This window comes from Acipenser ruthenus, chromosome 26 (genome assembly GCF_902713425.1).
Source record: "Acipenser ruthenus chromosome 26, fAciRut3.2 maternal haplotype, whole genome shotgun sequence".
Taxonomy (NCBI): Eukaryota; Metazoa; Chordata; class Actinopteri; order Acipenseriformes; family Acipenseridae; genus Acipenser; species Acipenser ruthenus.
The window spans coordinates 22,459,166-22,476,102 of NC_081214.1; the positions used below are offsets into that span (position 1 = coordinate 22,459,166).

The following is a 16,937-nucleotide window of genomic DNA, read 5'->3' on the forward strand; positions in this document are numbered from 1 at the left end:
GAACATTTCAACTGTTCACTAATAGTTAACATTGAGGTTACATTTATTTATTTATTTTTTTTAAAGATATCACGCTCCTCCACTGATGAAAGAATGTGTTTCTCTTCTGATTGGTTCACCTGTCCTCCCATGTTTTTAGAAATCCTTGGGAAAAGAAATGTCATTGCTACGGATACATACAGTGGATTACCTGGGAATTGTAAAAGTGTCCTGCACAGAATGCAAGCCCAGTGCTGGAAAGCTGGAAAGTTGGAAGAGAACTCTGAAACCATCTCACAACAAAGAATTTCTGTATCGTGGTTTTACAAGATTTTAAGATGTTCCCCTTCATGACACAAACGCTGAAAGAATGTATATTCATAAAGTTTTATTTCCATTTTCGAAAGCACTAAGAACTATAAATAAGATACAAGAAACAAAACAAGAATCTAACTCCAAATACTATGTTAAGTAACGGGCTTTAGTACAGTTATTTACAGACGTTGTTTGAAAAGCAGAAGCACTGCTTTGACAGTTAATTTTGACAGTTGGAAAATGAGGCAAGCACTCTATTGTAGTTTAAACACACACACACACACAAAAACAACTAGATCTGAAGTGCTTTCTACTGGCCAGCACAGGGTTACAATGTTGCCACAGGCACATGTAGCAAATAGTGCTATAAATAAGGGTTCTTAAGCATCCAGTATAAATCACGAATGCACATAATGACCTTATTATCAAGAACATTCAATCCACTGACAACCTTCAGGCTGCCGTGTCATATTCTGCATGATTTTCTAACACCATGAATCTATATCGTCTCCCCACGCTAAACTGTACTCAGAATTACAGCACGGTCTTGGAGATGCATTACATGTGTCCAGCATACAGAATACGTTTCCAGTAGACCAGAAACCAGAGTCTTTTCAATCAAAATACCTAATCGTTGCTATTGAGAAGTATGGGACTTTTCACCTGAACTACAAGAAGCATTTCACCCAGAACCATACCAAGACCATTTAACAGTGCAGCCCTGCTTTGCTTGCCCAAATACCTTTTTAAAACAATCAAACTATTGATAACTTTGTTGCTACCTAAATTGCTTTAGGTATGACTAGCGTGCCAGTGGCATACTACAAATAAAGTGTTTTGAACTCATGAAATCATGAACACATTCGGTGTACAAGACCTTTACAATAAAGACAACCTGAGGCTGCATGCCGTCCTCATCTTGTCTGGATTAGCCCAGCGCACTTATATATCACTCTCCCAGATCCAGACTGCCCTAGCTTAAGGGATCTGTGCATGCAGAGACAGCAGTCAGCCTCTGGGGGTGCAATGGGAATGTATTCATATGAAAGCATGATCTGTTATAAAAATAAAGTGAAGTCTGCTTGTTGTCACCACAGGATGGAGTTAGAATAAAAACAGCGGTGTCCTCTACAAAATGAAATCAATAACTTCCTCCATAACAAAACAACCATCCCTGAACCGCAGTGCCACACATTGCCATGCACCCATGCCCAGGGAACGTCGAAGTGTCCAGCCATGCATGTGTTTTTTACCCACTATAAATCACATTTTTGTTCTCAATCCTCCTTTATTATTTTTGACACAGTTAAATGTTGAGATACAGTTCAGGTTTGGTCCCTGTTAGGTCAGGGGGTCAGATTGACACAGGGATATTTTTTCAGCCCTGTTGACCCCCACACCCGCAGTTACACACTTTTTACTAATACAGTAGTAAAGTTACTGTACGTCATAAAGCAGATTCCACTGAACGTTCATATTCTACCAAAATATGAAAAGAAATGAAAATGAATTTAACATGGTGACAAACATGTTTGCTAAAATGGGCTTTTTCCATTGGCTGCACTGTAAATGCATTATTTCTTTAAGAGAATGGCACTGTTTCTCCTAAGGGTGAAGTCAAATCCTCCTTTTCTGCACACATCAGATGCGGAGGGCTGTTAGTTACAGGGAAAAACACACCTATCACTATACGTTACATTTACCCCCATACATAAGCACTGGGCAGGTGAGCTAAGAATCCTACTGAATGCTAAAATTCATCCTCAAAACACTAAAGTAAAAAGTCAGTGGAACAATGTGCTAAACCTCAACTCTGCAACTGGGATATTTCACAGTGAAAGATAGACAGAACTACATTTCCTATGCATGAGCCACATAGTGACATATCTGGAATCAGGGTTTAGGTCAGCACTTTTCCTACACGGAATTCAATTTTACATCAATACAATTAAGCACTTTAAATATCTATCCCTTTTTTATTCCCTTCAGCTGATTATCTTCTTTTCTTACACTCTACTGTACAGAACATTGTGTTACTTTGGCGGATCTACACTAATTGGCTTGGTGGCCTTAAGGAGTCAACTGGCTGTGAAAGGAAAAAAAAAAGGAAGATAATATGTCAAATATCCAGCACCATGTTTCAGAAATATCCTCTTTTCAGACAGCAGACAGATCACTCCCCTTCTCTCTCTAACACAGAAACTACAATTCAAGATTAATTTCCATTATAAAAAGCATTGCCTACTCTTCAACATTATTCAAATAGTGTATATTATTCAATATATATATGCCGAGCTGTTAATTATGGACATCAACCTGTGAACGGGAGAGAATGACTCTACCTCCCGACCTGGAAGAGTGCTAAGTAAGGTTGGTGGTACGCCTTCATAGGGACGGGCCGACCGTAGGATGGAACCTGAAGTTGGCCATCTTGGTGAAAGGGCGGAGCTCTGCAAGACTGCTAAACAACTCTAGTGTGATCAGATGTGGTGTGCGCTGGGATTGGATAAAGCGTGGCGCCGGGCTGATCACAGGGAGGAGTTTGGCAGCACAAAGGGGGCGCAGCTACGGGAGTACGGTCCCTCGCTACTGATGTGTTTTTGTATTGCAGAGGGAGACTGATCGGGAGCTGGTGCTAACAAGCCAGCACAACCACCCAGGATTTCAACACTGCCACAACACCGCAACTGGGAGCACCTGCCTTTTCATGAGCACCTGTATTACTGTGTGAGACGTAAATAAACTGTATTGTACAGACCCTCTGTTAGGACATCATTCCTGCACTACTTACATTCTTACACGACTTTATCAGTTAAAAAACATGAAAGCTGGATGTTTCTGCTAAACATGAAAATCAATACAAGAAAATAGCCAAAGCCATTCATGACCTTGCTTTTCTATTGAAGGAATAGGCTTACATAAATGCTGAACATGCAGAAGTAACAGTATGCAGTAATGGGTTCAAGATAGAAAAAAACAAACATTACATTTAATGATTTTCTTTTACAACTTGTATTCTGGACATTGCTGTTTCTACTTTATTGTCTGTTTTTATTCTTAAGTTAATAAAAAAAATTTAAAAATGAATAGCACAGGCTTTAAACCAGTTTGATGACTCACTGACCCTAACCCACCTTGTCTTAACCATTCCGCTCCGGTGAACATTCAAAATACCCACCAAAAGTACACCGTATTACACCTTTCTAAACAGCTGAGAATCTGAAGATATTAACAGAATAACGTTTTCACTCTATGATGAAATATACCCTACAATTACCTAGTTTGAATGTTAAAAATATTTTTTCTTTCATAAATGTCTCTAAGTGTAATTTAGGTGATCTGCTACCTAAAAACTGTAAAAGCATCAGTGGTAACCACAACTCACGAACTAGGATCAGAAAGAATTCTATAAATACTGGGTCTGGTTTTCATTTCACACCAGATTGTTTGTCAGGTGCATTCTTGTATGTAAAGCAATTTCGTCTGCTCTCCGGTAATGCTGCGCTCTAAAATCATGGTATATACGGAAACCCAAACCTAAGATGCTGAACTGCTGCACGTATCTCTAACAACTTGAAACAGTTGCTTCACATTCTAGGAAACCGATGCCTTGCAGTTCAAAGAGCATCTCGTTTTGCAAATGCTTATCTTGGAATATAATCTGTAACTTGATTTCTATTTCATTTTTTTCCTAATCCAACTATGGGTAACAGAACTTATTAAAAGAATACTTTCATACAAAAAGTAACCAGCTAAACGTTATAGTTCACCTACCACAATTAAAAAAGAGAGATTTAAGTGCCCAAGGTTGCTTACTAAAACCTAGCTGCCTCAGGCCACCAAGCCAGTGCTACGTTGAGATGTCCTACATACATGACTCAGATTCACACCCGACATGGTTTTAGAGTAGGAGTTTGTCTTGGACCACAAAGAGCAGAAAAAAAAAAAAAAACTTGCTGTCTGCAAACTGCTTTCAGTAGGACTCTGGTATAACAAATTCAAACTCGGAAGTGCCTTCAGAGGGATGTACGTAAGTCGCTGGCTGCCCCGACCCAGGATGGACAAAAATATCATCCCAGTGCACTACCTGCTTGCCCGTTGCGAGCGGCTGGGAGCCTGGGCTGAACCCGGACCCCGCTTTGCTGGGATCCACATGGTACACAAGTCCGTCCTCGTTTATAATGGGTATTCCACCCGAGGGGTTGGAGACGTAGGAGTACGGCCTGAGCTGCAAGGATTTGCAAGGGAGCAGACGGTACAATTTGGATTCGTTGTCGTCCTTCTCCTTTTTCCCAGAGGGATCCTGGTTGTGAACGGACTTGCAGTGCGAGGACAACACCTGGTAGTTGATGAAATACTCTTCACAAAGCAAGCACTGGTAGCGGCGCTCTCCTGTGTGATGGATCTCGTGCTTCGTTCTGTACTCGGCGAGAGCGAACACCTTGTCACAGTAGCGGCACGGGTACTTCCTCTCCCAGGAGTGGGTGTTGAAGTGCCGCCTCAAGCTCGTCAGGCACACGTACGACCGCTTGCAAACAATACAGATATAAAAGATCCGTCCGTCCATAATCAGCTCATAATGGTCATCGTGCTTCACTCTGATCTTTTTCCGGCTTGGGGAGGTGTCCAGCTCGTCACTTGTAGCCATTCTGGATTTCTTCCCCCCACCGGATTGGGAATCTCCTTCCCCGGGGTCGTCTTTCACTGGAATGACGATGTCATAGGTGTTCTCTCCAATATTAGCGTACACCTTGCACCCAGTTGACAAAGCGTCGATTTCAGCACCTTTGTCCAAGGTTATGATCTTCTTCCCACCCGTGATGTTTTCAGAGCCCTTCAACTCAGCGGCTCCATTTATGGAACGGCTTGCCGACCCTATGTCTGAGAGCTTGATTTTGAATTCCCCAGGTTTGCTTGCAGCGTTCTCTAAGAGAGCGATCACCTGCTTCTTCTGGACTCCTCTGGCTTCATGGTTTTCCTTTGCTTTAGTGCTGGGGTACATGCCTGTTGGGGAACTAGTCACTGGAACTGGGGTGGATGGGGGACTGCAGAAGCTGTCCCAAGATGAAGAGCCGGTTGGAGAGGCAAGATTCATGCTGGTGTCAGGACTTTCATGCTCCGGGAGGGAGGCGAGGGAACTGGAGTCAGGCTGGTTATGTGAAGAGCTTGTGCCAGGTGCTGGATTAGCTTCCTCCTGTTCACTAAAGGGTATTGTTACCACACTAGAGTTTTTCTCAGTATTACCCTGAATCAACCTAGAGGAGCTAACAGGATCAGGCGGACTGTTTTCTGCTGTCTCCTCTTCTTCTAGGTCGATAATTTCAGAAGGGTTGGTCTGACCTTGTGTCGCTGTGCTGTTGGACTGACATTGTGTCGCTGTGCTGCTGGATACACCAGATTTTGGGGGTGTAATTTCAGAGCAGAAGATGACATCATCGCTATCTGAATCATCGTCAACAAAACCTTCGGACTGCTTGAATTCCTCGCTGGACAGAGAGAAGGCCTCAGTTATAATGGGCATGGCCTCACCACCTGCCTCTTGGGTAATTAGATCATTTTTGGCTGGGATATTTTGCGAGCCTGGGCCTTTGGATGCTGAACTGGAACCCACACCGTCCGGTACAGAATCTTTTGACAAACCAGGTAATCCTTTGACCTGGGAGAGGGGCAAACCCAGGTTAGCAATGAATTTGACTCCTAGCGTCTGACCAGACTTAATGAGCTCCTCCAGAATATCCGATCGGACCCGGATGATTTTTGAACTGTAAATGTAATTCAGTATTTCTTCAAAAATCTCTGCCTTTATGAAGTTAAGCTCAATCACCTGGCCAGCAACTGAAAAAAGCTGATGGAAGTAAGTGCTGGAAGACGACAGGATGTTTTTGTGGGCTCTGAATTTACGGTCCTGTACGATAATGGTAACATCGCAGAAGAGTCCAGTGCTGCGCTGCTCATTGAGAGCCTTCAAGAGTGTCCCAGAGTACTGAGAGTCCGCTGCTGAAATTAGCTTAATGCTCGCCATCCCTGCAAGTTGAAAGGAGAAATGTTGCATTAGCAGGCGTCTTACAGAAAGCATTACAAAATAAAAGGATCTCATAACATATGGTACCCGTAACATTCCAGTATAGGATGTCCACATAAAAACAAAACTTTACTGTTAAAAAGTGCCATGTACTTTCAATGATTATTTTTTGTACACATGCCTCAGTCCTATTTACTGCATATGAGCAAAATGCACACCACTGGCAGACAGACGGCCTGTGTTTATTCTGTAACGAAGTACTGGCACGTCAAAGCGCTGATGACAAGCTGTGTTATGGAATAGGAAGTAATAACAAGTAGTACATACAGTCCCCCTTCCTATGTGGTTGATTGTTGCACTACAAGCTTTTTTTCATTTTGTAACTCATGCTAAAATCAAAAAGGTAGTATTTGTGAATGTAATAGCAATTATAGGTGACTATGAAACCCATGTGTCTGTCAAAGCAACAGCATCTATCAGTAATTTGCCCAAATCCCCTCTCCATGCGTGCATATCATAAAGACTCAATCGGTATCGTTGAAAGTAATTTATTTTGGAAGTCCGTAGGTCAACAAAGTATTGTTAATGCATTTAGTACTGAATGTCTATCCAGCCTCGCCGATTTCCGTTCTTGTTTACTTTTGTTTATTGTCTAATTCCAGACCATGCTCCACAACGACTACGAATATACTTATTTCGAAGCTGTGGGCTAGACTTTTCCTAATAAAAATAATAAAGGAACATAACATGGTATTCTTCTTCACAACAGAATATAATATATTTTTAAAAAATACAAATGTTATCGCCTCCTACTAGAAATCTCCTAAACTGCGGTCCAATGCAACTTTTTTTTATAGATAGATAAACATACATACATACACTGGACCTCGACATTCAATGATTACAGTACGACCTCAGTTTTTTGCAAAGCTACACTAATCGGTATTTCGAATCGTTTCCCCTCCACAACCTTTGTTGATTTAATAATGAAGGCAGCTGGCGTAGTATTCTTGAACTTACTGCTAAACATAAATAGAATTATTTCTCTATTGTATCCAAATCACAAATACCTCACAAAAGACAACACAAAGATAAATGTCAACACGCTCAGTGCGAGCGGTTTGTGAACCCAGGGAAATACTGAGTTGATCAAGGCCTACTGCAGGCTTCCGAAGCCTCCCTGCTGACGAACACAAATCTAAACAAAAACACGTTAATTTCAGAGATGTTCTAGTTTATTGAAACATTTATATGGCTTGTGGGCGACTCGGACTGCACCTTGGGGGTTCATTCTTTTTAAGAAAAAAAAACACAAATATCTATTGATGACTAATAAAGAAAAAGCGAAGCATCAGAAAAGGAAACTGCTCTTTCTTCCTGGTTCATACGAGGTTGCGGCCTATTTGGAATTAAAATGCTTTCACCTTTTCATAACAGGAATACAGTCAGTAACCAACAGTCGTCGTGTTTAAATGGGGATGTTATCGTGTAGCTGATCGTTACCTGCAAAAACAGTCCTTCTCTTGCTCCTTTTTGGCACTATCCTCGGCTTCTACAAACAAAACAAAAAAAACGCAGCCCTCCTTTCAGCAGCCGAAATGAAAGAGCTGCCACTGAATTAATCATGTGGGCCAGCAGGGATCGCTAAAGACACCAACTGAAACATTACAATGTTTAGTATTAAACAGCTAAAGATACTACAGTGGCCACTCCGTTGAACCTCTCAAGTATACAATGAATAAGAAGGGATTATTAAAAATACAGAACAGCAGTGAATTTAGAATGGCACTGTGCAAATCAACTCTTTACTTTTGTTGTATGATTGCACGATGGCCTCTATTATTTCACAAAAATAATTATTGCAAGTATTTTCTCATAAACGTACACTTGAAATTATTATTTATAGCTATACACGAAGTCCAATGTTGACTTGCCTTTATAAACATTTACCTTAGGAACTGATCACCCTGGTTCACACAACGAGAGGGGACATTTTTCAGCAGTGCACCAGTTTCCTGTGTATGTCCAGTAAACAACAACGTCGGAGGTGTGAGTGAGTGAGTATGGGCACGTTGTATATTGAAAGGTGTGTTTTTAATATTAACCGGTATTTTTTAATGTTGTAGTCTTGTGACGTTAGTGTTTTATAGTTTAAATATGTAAACCTTGACGAGCATTGGAACATTTGTCGAAGTAGGTCTTAGATCCACACTTTCAATAAGGCCTCACTTGAAGGTAACGGTGTGTCTAACGCTTCACTATTACTGTACTGTAGTTATAAACTTTCATGAAAGTGTTTTAGATTCAAAACTGTTAAAATGTGTGTCGTGTTGCAGTATTGATGTACCCGTTTAGTACTAAAGTGAAGCTTACCGTATTTAACAAAGTAAGATTAAGTAGTAGTTGACAGTCCTTGGATATTATAAATCCAGTACACAAAACACAGTGTCCAGGGTTAAGGTAGTTTGAGAGTACATCACCTCATTCTGCGTAGCCCCCTAATGGCATAGTCTGTTCTTGTCAAACAGCCTGACCTGTGGTACATACCAGGCTTTGAAATAAGACTCCTGTTGCATAACCACTCGGTTTTACTAGGAGCTTGATTAACCAGTGTGTATAGGTAACAAGCACAGATGTGTCTTATTAAACCCAATGTATAACCAGGAATGGATCAAGTGTAATGTGGGTCTTATTTACATCCCGATATAGTCCAACAGTAGTCCTGTATGCCAGAGCTTCCCAGCCCTGGTCCTGGGGACCCCCTGTGTCTTCTGGTTTTCATCCCAACCGAGCTCTCAGACACTTAACTAAACCCTTCATTGAATGAACTGCTAATTTGCTTCATTAGACCTTTTTACTTGTTTGCAGCTCTTAAACAGTAGCAGATTTCAAGTTAGCCGTAACATTTTAGAAGTAACTTGAAATCTGCAACTTTTTTAGGAGCTGAAAACAATTAAAGGTCTAATTAAGCAAATTATTGGTTTAGTTAAGTATTTGTCAGCTCGGTTAGCCCAGAAGACACAGGGGGTCCCAGGACCAGGGTTGGGAACTCCTGCTGTATGCCATTAGACGAGTTGTTTTTAAAATGTAATTTACTATAAATCCATTATTTGAATTGTAAGCTTTACAAACAGAAAATATGTTTAAACAGAAACCCAATCAGTAATGTTGAACTGTCATGTGAGTGTGCAGTTTTATTTTATTTGAGTGCGTGAAACTTTGCATGGTACTTAAAAAAAAAAAAAAAAATATGAATCTTTATCAGCATGCCTGTCCTTTTGGTATCTAGTTGTTTTAACTTGTTTTATCAAAGGGTGGTGTCTTTGTGTACTGTAGTGCCCTATTTTAAAGATCAAAGAACACATCTTAAATACTGGCACTCTCATTTTTATTTTACAGAAAAAAAAATAATTGACCTGGTTTGAAAAGGATAATTGTACGCAATGCCGCCCATTCATCGGTCAAGAAGTCACAGTTCTGAGCCTGTCCACAGTCCCAGAAAGAAAAAACACAGCCGGTCCAGAAGCAGGAGCAGGAGCCGGTCCAGAAGCCCGCCAGTGAAATCCAATAAGCACAACGCAGGGTTTTTTAAAGAAGCGAGAAAGACAAGGTGGTCTCGGTCTCATTCTAGGGAGAGAGGTGGACCTAAACTCCCTACTGAAAACCAGCGCAGCCGATCGAGATCCAGAGAGAGGGTCGTGAGATCCAGCCAGCGGGATGTAAGGTCCAGCTATGGAAGTTACGATAAAGCACGACCGGAGCATTATGAAAAAAGAGAAGATGTGCTTCGGCAGAGACAAGATACCTTCATATCCAGGTTTGTTTGGTCAGCCCTCCGAAAACTAGAACAGGCTGCTTACATTTAAAAAAAAAAAACTGCTTACTTGAGTTGCTAATAATCTGTGGGGAGGTGGCACAAAAGTTTCAGCTTCTAAACTGCCACTTTTTAAAGAAACCAACCCAATGTTTTGCATTTAAGGCGACTGCAAGAGCGTGAGAGAATTGGAGAGTTGGGAGCACCTGAAATCTGGGCAATGTCACCAAAAGTTCCAGAACCAGAGTAAGTGTAGGAAGTCTTACTGTATAATGAAGTGTACTGACATTAAGAAAACCATCGTCATTATAATAGTGTATTACAGAGATGCATGTTCTGTATTGAGTAATAAATATGCATTGGAGTCATGAGCCATTACTCTGACAATACAATATTCTGAGCATCTGTTGCCATTTCTCTTGGATGGTGCACTGAATGTTCCCTTAGCTAAAGCATACAAACAATTTTAAAGGGAGTTTTTCTTTTTTCTTCTTTTAATTATTATAGAAATACAGTAGAAGCCCATTTACCCTAACGGCTCATCTTTCCCACCAATATTTTAAACAAAACTATTAACCCTTTTTACAGTTCTGATGAACACACTCCGGTAGAAGAAGATGCTAAAAACAGTTCTGATTCAAGTTCACAAGGTAAAGGCTTACTTACATTTTCCTGTTGGAGCTGAAGGGGTTTAGTACCTTCAGATACTATTGTTCTGGTGCTTGAGGCGACTGCTAACGTTGCATTTTAGTTGTGCTTTTCTTTTGTAGAAATCAGAAAACTATTCTGTATCTATTGCTGTAATCTCTGGTAACCTTGGTGTTGCATGTTTTCACGTACAGATAAAAGGAAAAAGAAAAAGAAAAAGAAGTCGTCAAAAAAGTCAAAAAAGAAGAAACACAGAAAGCATTCTGAAGAGAGCGACAGTGAATCAGAAAGTGCTTCCGAAGGTAATACATCTGAAAATATCTGCAGTGTACATTTCAGTGAAGGTGTAAAACACACGTGCTGTGATGTCAGAATGGAATCTGTAAAATTATATTTTTATTCCTAAAAAAATTATTTGAGGATTTTAGAAAAAAATAATATATATGTATATCTAAATATTGTCTCATCTTTGCTAATATATATATTTTTTTTATGATTTCAGATGAAGACAAGAAGAAAAAAAAGAAAAAGAAAAGCAAACACAAAAAGTAACTTGCTTTGTTTATTTAAGGGTAAAATGTTTCACCGGGATAGATGTGCTAGTTTATAAATTATGTAAAATTGCTAAATATGAATAGAAGCTAGACCTTTATACATTTATCATATAATGTACCGTGTACAACCAGTCTAGAAACTGTCTTGTTCCAATGTGTTCATTTTGAATAGAATCACTGTATTGATAATTGGTCAGGTAGGTGTCATTTATCAACAGTTACGGGAGAAGGTAAAAACTGGTGTCTTAACCCATCGTTCCTTCTCATGCAACACTGCAGGAAGAAGTCAAAGAAGAAGAGGAGTAAAAAGAGCCAAAAGGAATCCAGTGACTCCAGCAGCGAGCAGTCAGAAGAAGAAGAAGAAGAAGAACAGAATGGGGTGCTCTGGGTGGAGAGATCTAGTGAGTCCTCTGGCTGTAGGGAAGCAAAACAGAAACTGCTGCAGATGCTGCTAACAATCTGTTACGTTTGGTCTCCTCCAAATCAAACACCAGGATGTGGCGCTAAATGTCTAAAAGTAAAACCGTTTATATTAGAAGTCCCACTGTCACTTTTTATTTGCTGCTGCCGTTGGATTGGTCTCCCCTTGAAGTGTAACATTGTATCATCAGCATTCAGATTCTGTTTTAAATGATTGCTTTTCCAGGTAACAAGGACGAATGCGTCGTTGGTCCTGAAGCTCCAGTTGAACACATGTCTCAAGATGACAAACCTTTAAAGTAAGTACCATGGAAAATAGCAGTGTCTTCAGTAAGCATCCGGTCATTGTTATATTTTTGTTGTAGAAATGGTAAGTATTTTCAGTGATGTGATGTGGTTTGTTGGGGTTACTTTGAGAGTGAACTGTACGACCCTTATGATGTTGTTACGTATTCTTGCATTTCCTACTACAGCATGTTTTCCTACCAAGTTGCAAGCTAATCATTTTATTAGAGGTGCTGTCTGCCAGCTATGACTGTGTTCCCATACAACCCCAGTAAAAACACTTAAATGCAGATTTATTTAAAACAATAGACAGGTGAATTGCAAAAGATTTAGGTTTTTGAAACTGAAAATATTTGTGTGTGTTTTATTTATTTATTTTCTAGTTTCGGTCACGCTCTGCTCCCTGGAGAAGGAGCAGCCATGGCAGAGTATGTTAAAGCTGGGAAGAGAATCCCTCGCAGAGGTGAAATTGGGTTGACCAGTGACGAGATTGCAAACTTTGAGCATTCTGGTTATGTGATGAGTGGCAGCAGGTAAGATCTTTAGTGCACGCACACTGCTGTTTACATCTGACTCAATACTGTAGCTTTTATTAAAAATACCTATATATCATTTAGAGTACAGCTATGGCCAAAAGTTTTGCATCACCTAGAATTTTAGGATTGAGACTATATAAAAAAAAAAATAAAATAAAAAAAAACGTACATAATTTAGATATTTTATTTAACATCATGTAATCAAATTAACTACAAAAATGATATCACAAAAGACTACCGGAAGCCATAATAGTAGTACAATATTTCTTAGTTAGATTTCTTAATGTCACATTTTAAATTTGTCCGTTTTTCGTTAAGTATATGGAAAACTAAAAGCGGTATGTAATTCTGCGTGTTAACGTAACATTATTCAGCAGGTTAATTTTGCTTCGTAAAGTCCAATTAAGTTCTATAGGGTGATGCAAAACTTTTTGCCATCGCTGCAGTCCTGCTAGTGCTGTAAAGATAGATGCCATATTGTTTGCTTTTCCTGTAGAGTACCTCACTACCAGCATGCTGTTTCTAAAGGGGTTTTGGTTGTTTGTTTTTAGGCATCGTCGTATGGAGGCTGTGCGTCTGCGAAAGGAAAACCAGATCTACAGTGCTGATGAAAAGAGAGCCCTGGCATCATTCAATCAGGAGGAGCGGAGGAAGAGGGAGAGCAAGATCCTGTCCAGCTTCAAGGAAATGGTGTACAGGAAAACAAAAGGCAAAGACGACAAATGAAACCCCACAAGGTTGTTACTTTTCATGGCAAACGGCTGAATCGCAACTGTACGTTTGGGAGTTGTTTCATTTGTTTTTTTTCCTGTAACATAGGGAGAAATGTGTTTTCAAATTTTAATTTCTTTTAAAATAGTCCAAAATCTGTTTTCTACGTTTATTGGTGGCCTGTTTATAAAATACACTTTTTTAGGGCAACCTATTTTTGTAATTCATTTGGGTGTTTTGAACAGTAACAAAAATGTAGTATTTATGTAACTATAGTGAATCAGCCTTGCCACTTCAAAAAATGTATATAATACTAAAATAAATTCTACTAGTTTCCAAAATGAAAACAGGATGTGATATAAAACCGCTTATGCTGGCTACAGTCAATAGCTAATGTACATTCAAACAAGAGCTGTGATGTGATGTGATGAGTTAACAGGTTCTTGCTCAGCTTGATATAAATACTGCTGGACGGCTGGCTTTGATGCATCAACAGATTAAATTTGTATCTGAACCTGTATGTCTTTTAAAAAATAAATAAATAATTAAATAATAATAATAATAGCTGTGCTGATCAGGATATGTGAAACCATCTGAAATCTGTTTACCTGCCTCTGAGCAAAGCATGTGCAAGAAGTCCCAGTTTTAGCAGGTAAAGTGATGTTGAAATTGGGTTTGCATCAGGTTTAGTTTTCATTGTGCTGGTGTGTTCTGCACTAGGCTTAAAGTTTATTTTGAATTGAACTGTAGTTTTTAAAAGTGTGTTTGCATTGTCACTGTGTATTTATGTCTTTTTTTCCAAACTGGGTGAATGGAATACACCATATAATAGGCTGTTTCTGTGTCTTTCCTTGTATTAAATTTGTACAAAAAACCAAATGTGTGCATTTCTTTGAATCTTGCAGTACTTCATCTTGTGGGAACATGTATGCTTTCTTTTTTTATTTTCTAATGGAAATTTACAAAGTGTGTTAAGTCATGCTTCTGAGCATGTGATAGCAGGACTTAATATAGAGCTTCCTTGTTATTTTGTTATCTGACATGCACTTCAGAAAAGTCCTGTCAGCATGGCCTGACCATGAATCATTGAATTGTGAAACCGAGGCAGGACTGGCATTTATTTAACACAAAATACAAGGCCATGTAAAATACTGTGTTTATTTTTTCTTATTGATTTTATTGCTTCAAATAATTAGTTAGAAGTTGACAGATTCCTGTAAAAGAATCTTACTTTGGATGATGTCTTTCAGCCACTTTTCTCTAAACCTTGTTTGACCTGGCCTGTGAAATAAAGCAAGCGATAAAAAACATTCATATTATAGACTTTGTACCTTTCAAAAACAATACCCTGCTCTCTCTGAAGGTACAGCATTACAGTATTGCAAATACAATATTTATGACCAGGAAATGATATGTACTTGGCTTATTATTTATCGTTATATTGCATATTTCTAATTCATAATGTTGTCCAGTATAGTGGATGATGCTGGTTTACCTGTGTATGAGTTGGTTTGATTCCACAAGATAGTACACTTCTACGGGAAAGCTCTGAGAATTAAGAGCAAAAAAGAAATCAAACGATAAAGCCTGATTGCAGATTAAAACTTACACAGATACGATCACCAAAGCATCTGCATACATTTAATTGATTTCTGTCAAGATCTGAGGCTTGAAACTGTATTTGTACAAGATTGCATACAAATCAGACTGGATGAGGTCGAACTATTTTTGATGGATCTTAAGACCTACTCTTTTACTTAAATTACTTAAAAACAAATCAGACCAAGTTTGTACCTAACTCTATAACTGTACAAAAGTCTATTCATATTGGTTCATCAACTAGTATTCTGTGACTGTGACCTGGTTCTCAAAGGAAATGTTTTTCAAAATCCTTGTATATGACTTAGATAGCCTGTGCGACAGGATCTGTTTTTGAGACAGTCGACGGATGAAAAGCATAATTTTAGTATACTGCGTTGTGCTTTGCGTGGTTGCAGATAACGTGTTGCCAAAGCCTCCTATTTTAACAGGCTGTAATGTGAAGCTGCTGTCCCTACAGTACCTACCGGAGGTTTAACCTTGGAGATCTCTATAATGAAGTAGACGCAGGCTGTTGCTCTGGGGATTGGTTTCCTGCGTGTGGGAATGCTCCATCTCACTCTGTAGTGGTACTGTCTGCTAAATTCCAACTCCTTCTCTTGCAGAAAGTCAATGCAGTGAAGCCAGCTCCTATGGCATTCCCATGTCTGGAAAAACAATACACTTTGGAAAAACAGGTCTGAACAGTAAAGGCAGCCAGCAAGGTGGCATAACATGGGGAAACTTTTCCTGAAAGACCAGCCGAAACCTTGCTCCCTGATTTAAAAATGACCAAAAAGCAGGGCTTAGTTAGATGGATAAGGTTACAAAGATGTACTAAACTGGAACTGGTATGAGGCGCTATACTCTGTAAAAAGACAAAATGATTATAAGATAAAAATGATTATTAGATTAAAAAGATTCAGTATTTCACTAAATTGGGTTTGAAAAATATTTGAAACTGGCTCATAAGTGCCAAAATAGATACATAACAATAAAGTTAATTTTCAGTAGTCATTTCCCTGAACATGAAGCATTTGTTTCTTCTGGATCTGACTTACAGAAATATACTCTTCAATTTGCTTCTGGCCCAGCTCTATTGTGAAATCCTTGCAGGTAGTCCACTCAATGTTCTTCATCTCATAACTGCACGATTCTGAAAGCAAGCAGTCTACAGGTAACCTGAGCTTTCAATTGGACACAGGATAATTTTGACTTTAATAAAACAAATCCACTGGAAGAATGAATTCAGAGTGCTTTAAAAACAACCTTACCTGTTTGAAGTTCATTCAAGTCTAGTAGATAATTCTGCGCATTTTCCAGGGCAATGTCGATTATTGTGGAGGCTTGTTTGTTGAGCGCGATGTCCTCCATGGTGATTTGAAGCAAAAAAAACTGTTAAAGAAAATATGTATTATAACGAACGACACTAATATGCGTTATTATAACATCAGGTATATTTCCGTATCACTCCCCACTCAACTGACTATAACCATACACCATTTATAATCTTTGATACTATTCGAGAAACCATACACCATTTATAATCTTTGATACTATTCGAGATCCGGTGTTTACCGTTTCTTAACTGTGTGCTGTTTCAAAATCCCTCGGATCTACTGGCAATGCGCTCTTCTAAATGCTTTTGTTTACATCGGTTACTGGGGCGACGGACTCGTTCCTTCCGCTACTGAGGACTGCGTGAAGTAGCGTGCGCACTTCGCTGCATTCTAAGAACGACTCTATCTTTGTAAAAGTGTGTTTTTGGATCCATTCGTTGTATGCATTTCTTTATGTACGTTAAACAAGATTCGTGGCGAGCCTACCATCCCACACACGCGAGTCTCTATGTCATGGAAGTAAAGATTGCTTTGAAGTCTTCTGCACTGCGGGCTTTCAAATAGATGCTCCCACTCCAGCACATTGTAATAGTGATATTGAATAGCAGCGTGACACGGCTCTTTTATCAGTGTGCAATCTGTTTTCAAGAGGCTTGTTGACCATATCAGACATTCAGAACTGTGGAGGGTGGCTCTTTTAAGTTGCTTTAGTTAATAATTGCATGTTACCATGGG

The 16,937-nt window shown here is 39.3% G+C and overlaps 3 protein-coding genes across 11 annotated transcripts; 1 reads left to right on the forward strand and 2 right to left on the reverse strand.

The window, feature by feature from the left end:
• Nucleotides 1-352: 352 nt before the first annotated feature.
• Nucleotides 353-8,867, reverse strand: LOC117963441 (transcriptional regulator Kaiso-like). Of its 7 annotated transcripts, none has more exons than XM_059000839.1 (3): nt 8,690-8,708; nt 7,820-7,868; nt 353-6,318 (listed from the first exon to the last, which is right to left on the reverse strand). In XM_059000839.1, exon 3 carries the CDS (start codon nt 6,314-6,316, stop codon nt 4,268-4,270), a length of 2,049 nt encoding a protein of 682 aa, XP_058856822.1. In that variant the 5' UTR covers nt 6,317-6,318; nt 7,820-7,868; nt 8,690-8,708; the 3' UTR covers nt 353-4,267. The 7 variants fall into 7 exon arrangements, with proteins under 7 accessions (XP_058856822.1, XP_058856821.1, XP_058856824.1 ...); XM_059000838.1 differs by lacking the exon at nt 8,690-8,708 and adding an exon at nt 8,267-8,334; XM_059000841.1 differs by lacking the exons at nt 7,820-7,868; nt 8,690-8,708 and adding an exon at nt 8,797-8,867.
• LOC117430378 (NF-kappa-B-activating protein-like) lies at nt 8,298-14,229 on the forward strand. Of its 2 annotated transcripts, none has more exons than XM_034050366.3 (10): nt 8,298-8,373; nt 9,716-10,133; nt 10,296-10,376; nt 10,719-10,780; nt 10,973-11,080; nt 11,281-11,326; nt 11,612-11,733; nt 11,979-12,051; nt 12,421-12,570; nt 13,125-14,229. In XM_034050366.3, the coding sequence occupies exons 2-10, from the start codon at nt 9,760-9,762 to the stop codon at nt 13,297-13,299; spliced, it is 1,191 nt and encodes a 396-aa protein (XP_033906257.1). In that variant the 5' UTR covers nt 8,298-8,373; nt 9,716-9,759; the 3' UTR covers nt 13,300-14,229. The 2 variants fall into 2 exon arrangements, with proteins under 2 accessions (XP_033906257.1, XP_033906256.1); XM_034050365.3 differs by having other exon boundaries at nt 8,299-8,402.
• Nucleotides 14,230-14,429: 200 nt separating this feature from the next.
• On the reverse strand, nt 14,430-16,529 carry LOC117430379 (A-kinase anchor protein 14-like). 2 transcript variants are annotated; one of them, XM_059000849.1, is made up of 6 exons: nt 16,441-16,529; nt 16,137-16,257; nt 15,924-16,018; nt 15,351-15,530; nt 14,780-14,832; nt 14,430-14,565 (listed from the first exon to the last, which is right to left on the reverse strand). In XM_059000849.1, the coding sequence occupies exons 2-6, from the start codon at nt 16,234-16,236 to the stop codon at nt 14,481-14,483; spliced, it is 513 nt and encodes a 170-aa protein (XP_058856832.1). In that variant the 5' UTR covers nt 16,237-16,257; nt 16,441-16,529; the 3' UTR covers nt 14,430-14,480. The 2 variants fall into 2 exon arrangements, with proteins under 2 accessions (XP_058856832.1, XP_033906258.3); XM_034050367.3 differs by having other exon boundaries at nt 16,137-16,498.
• Nucleotides 16,530-16,937: the final 408 nt, after the last annotated feature.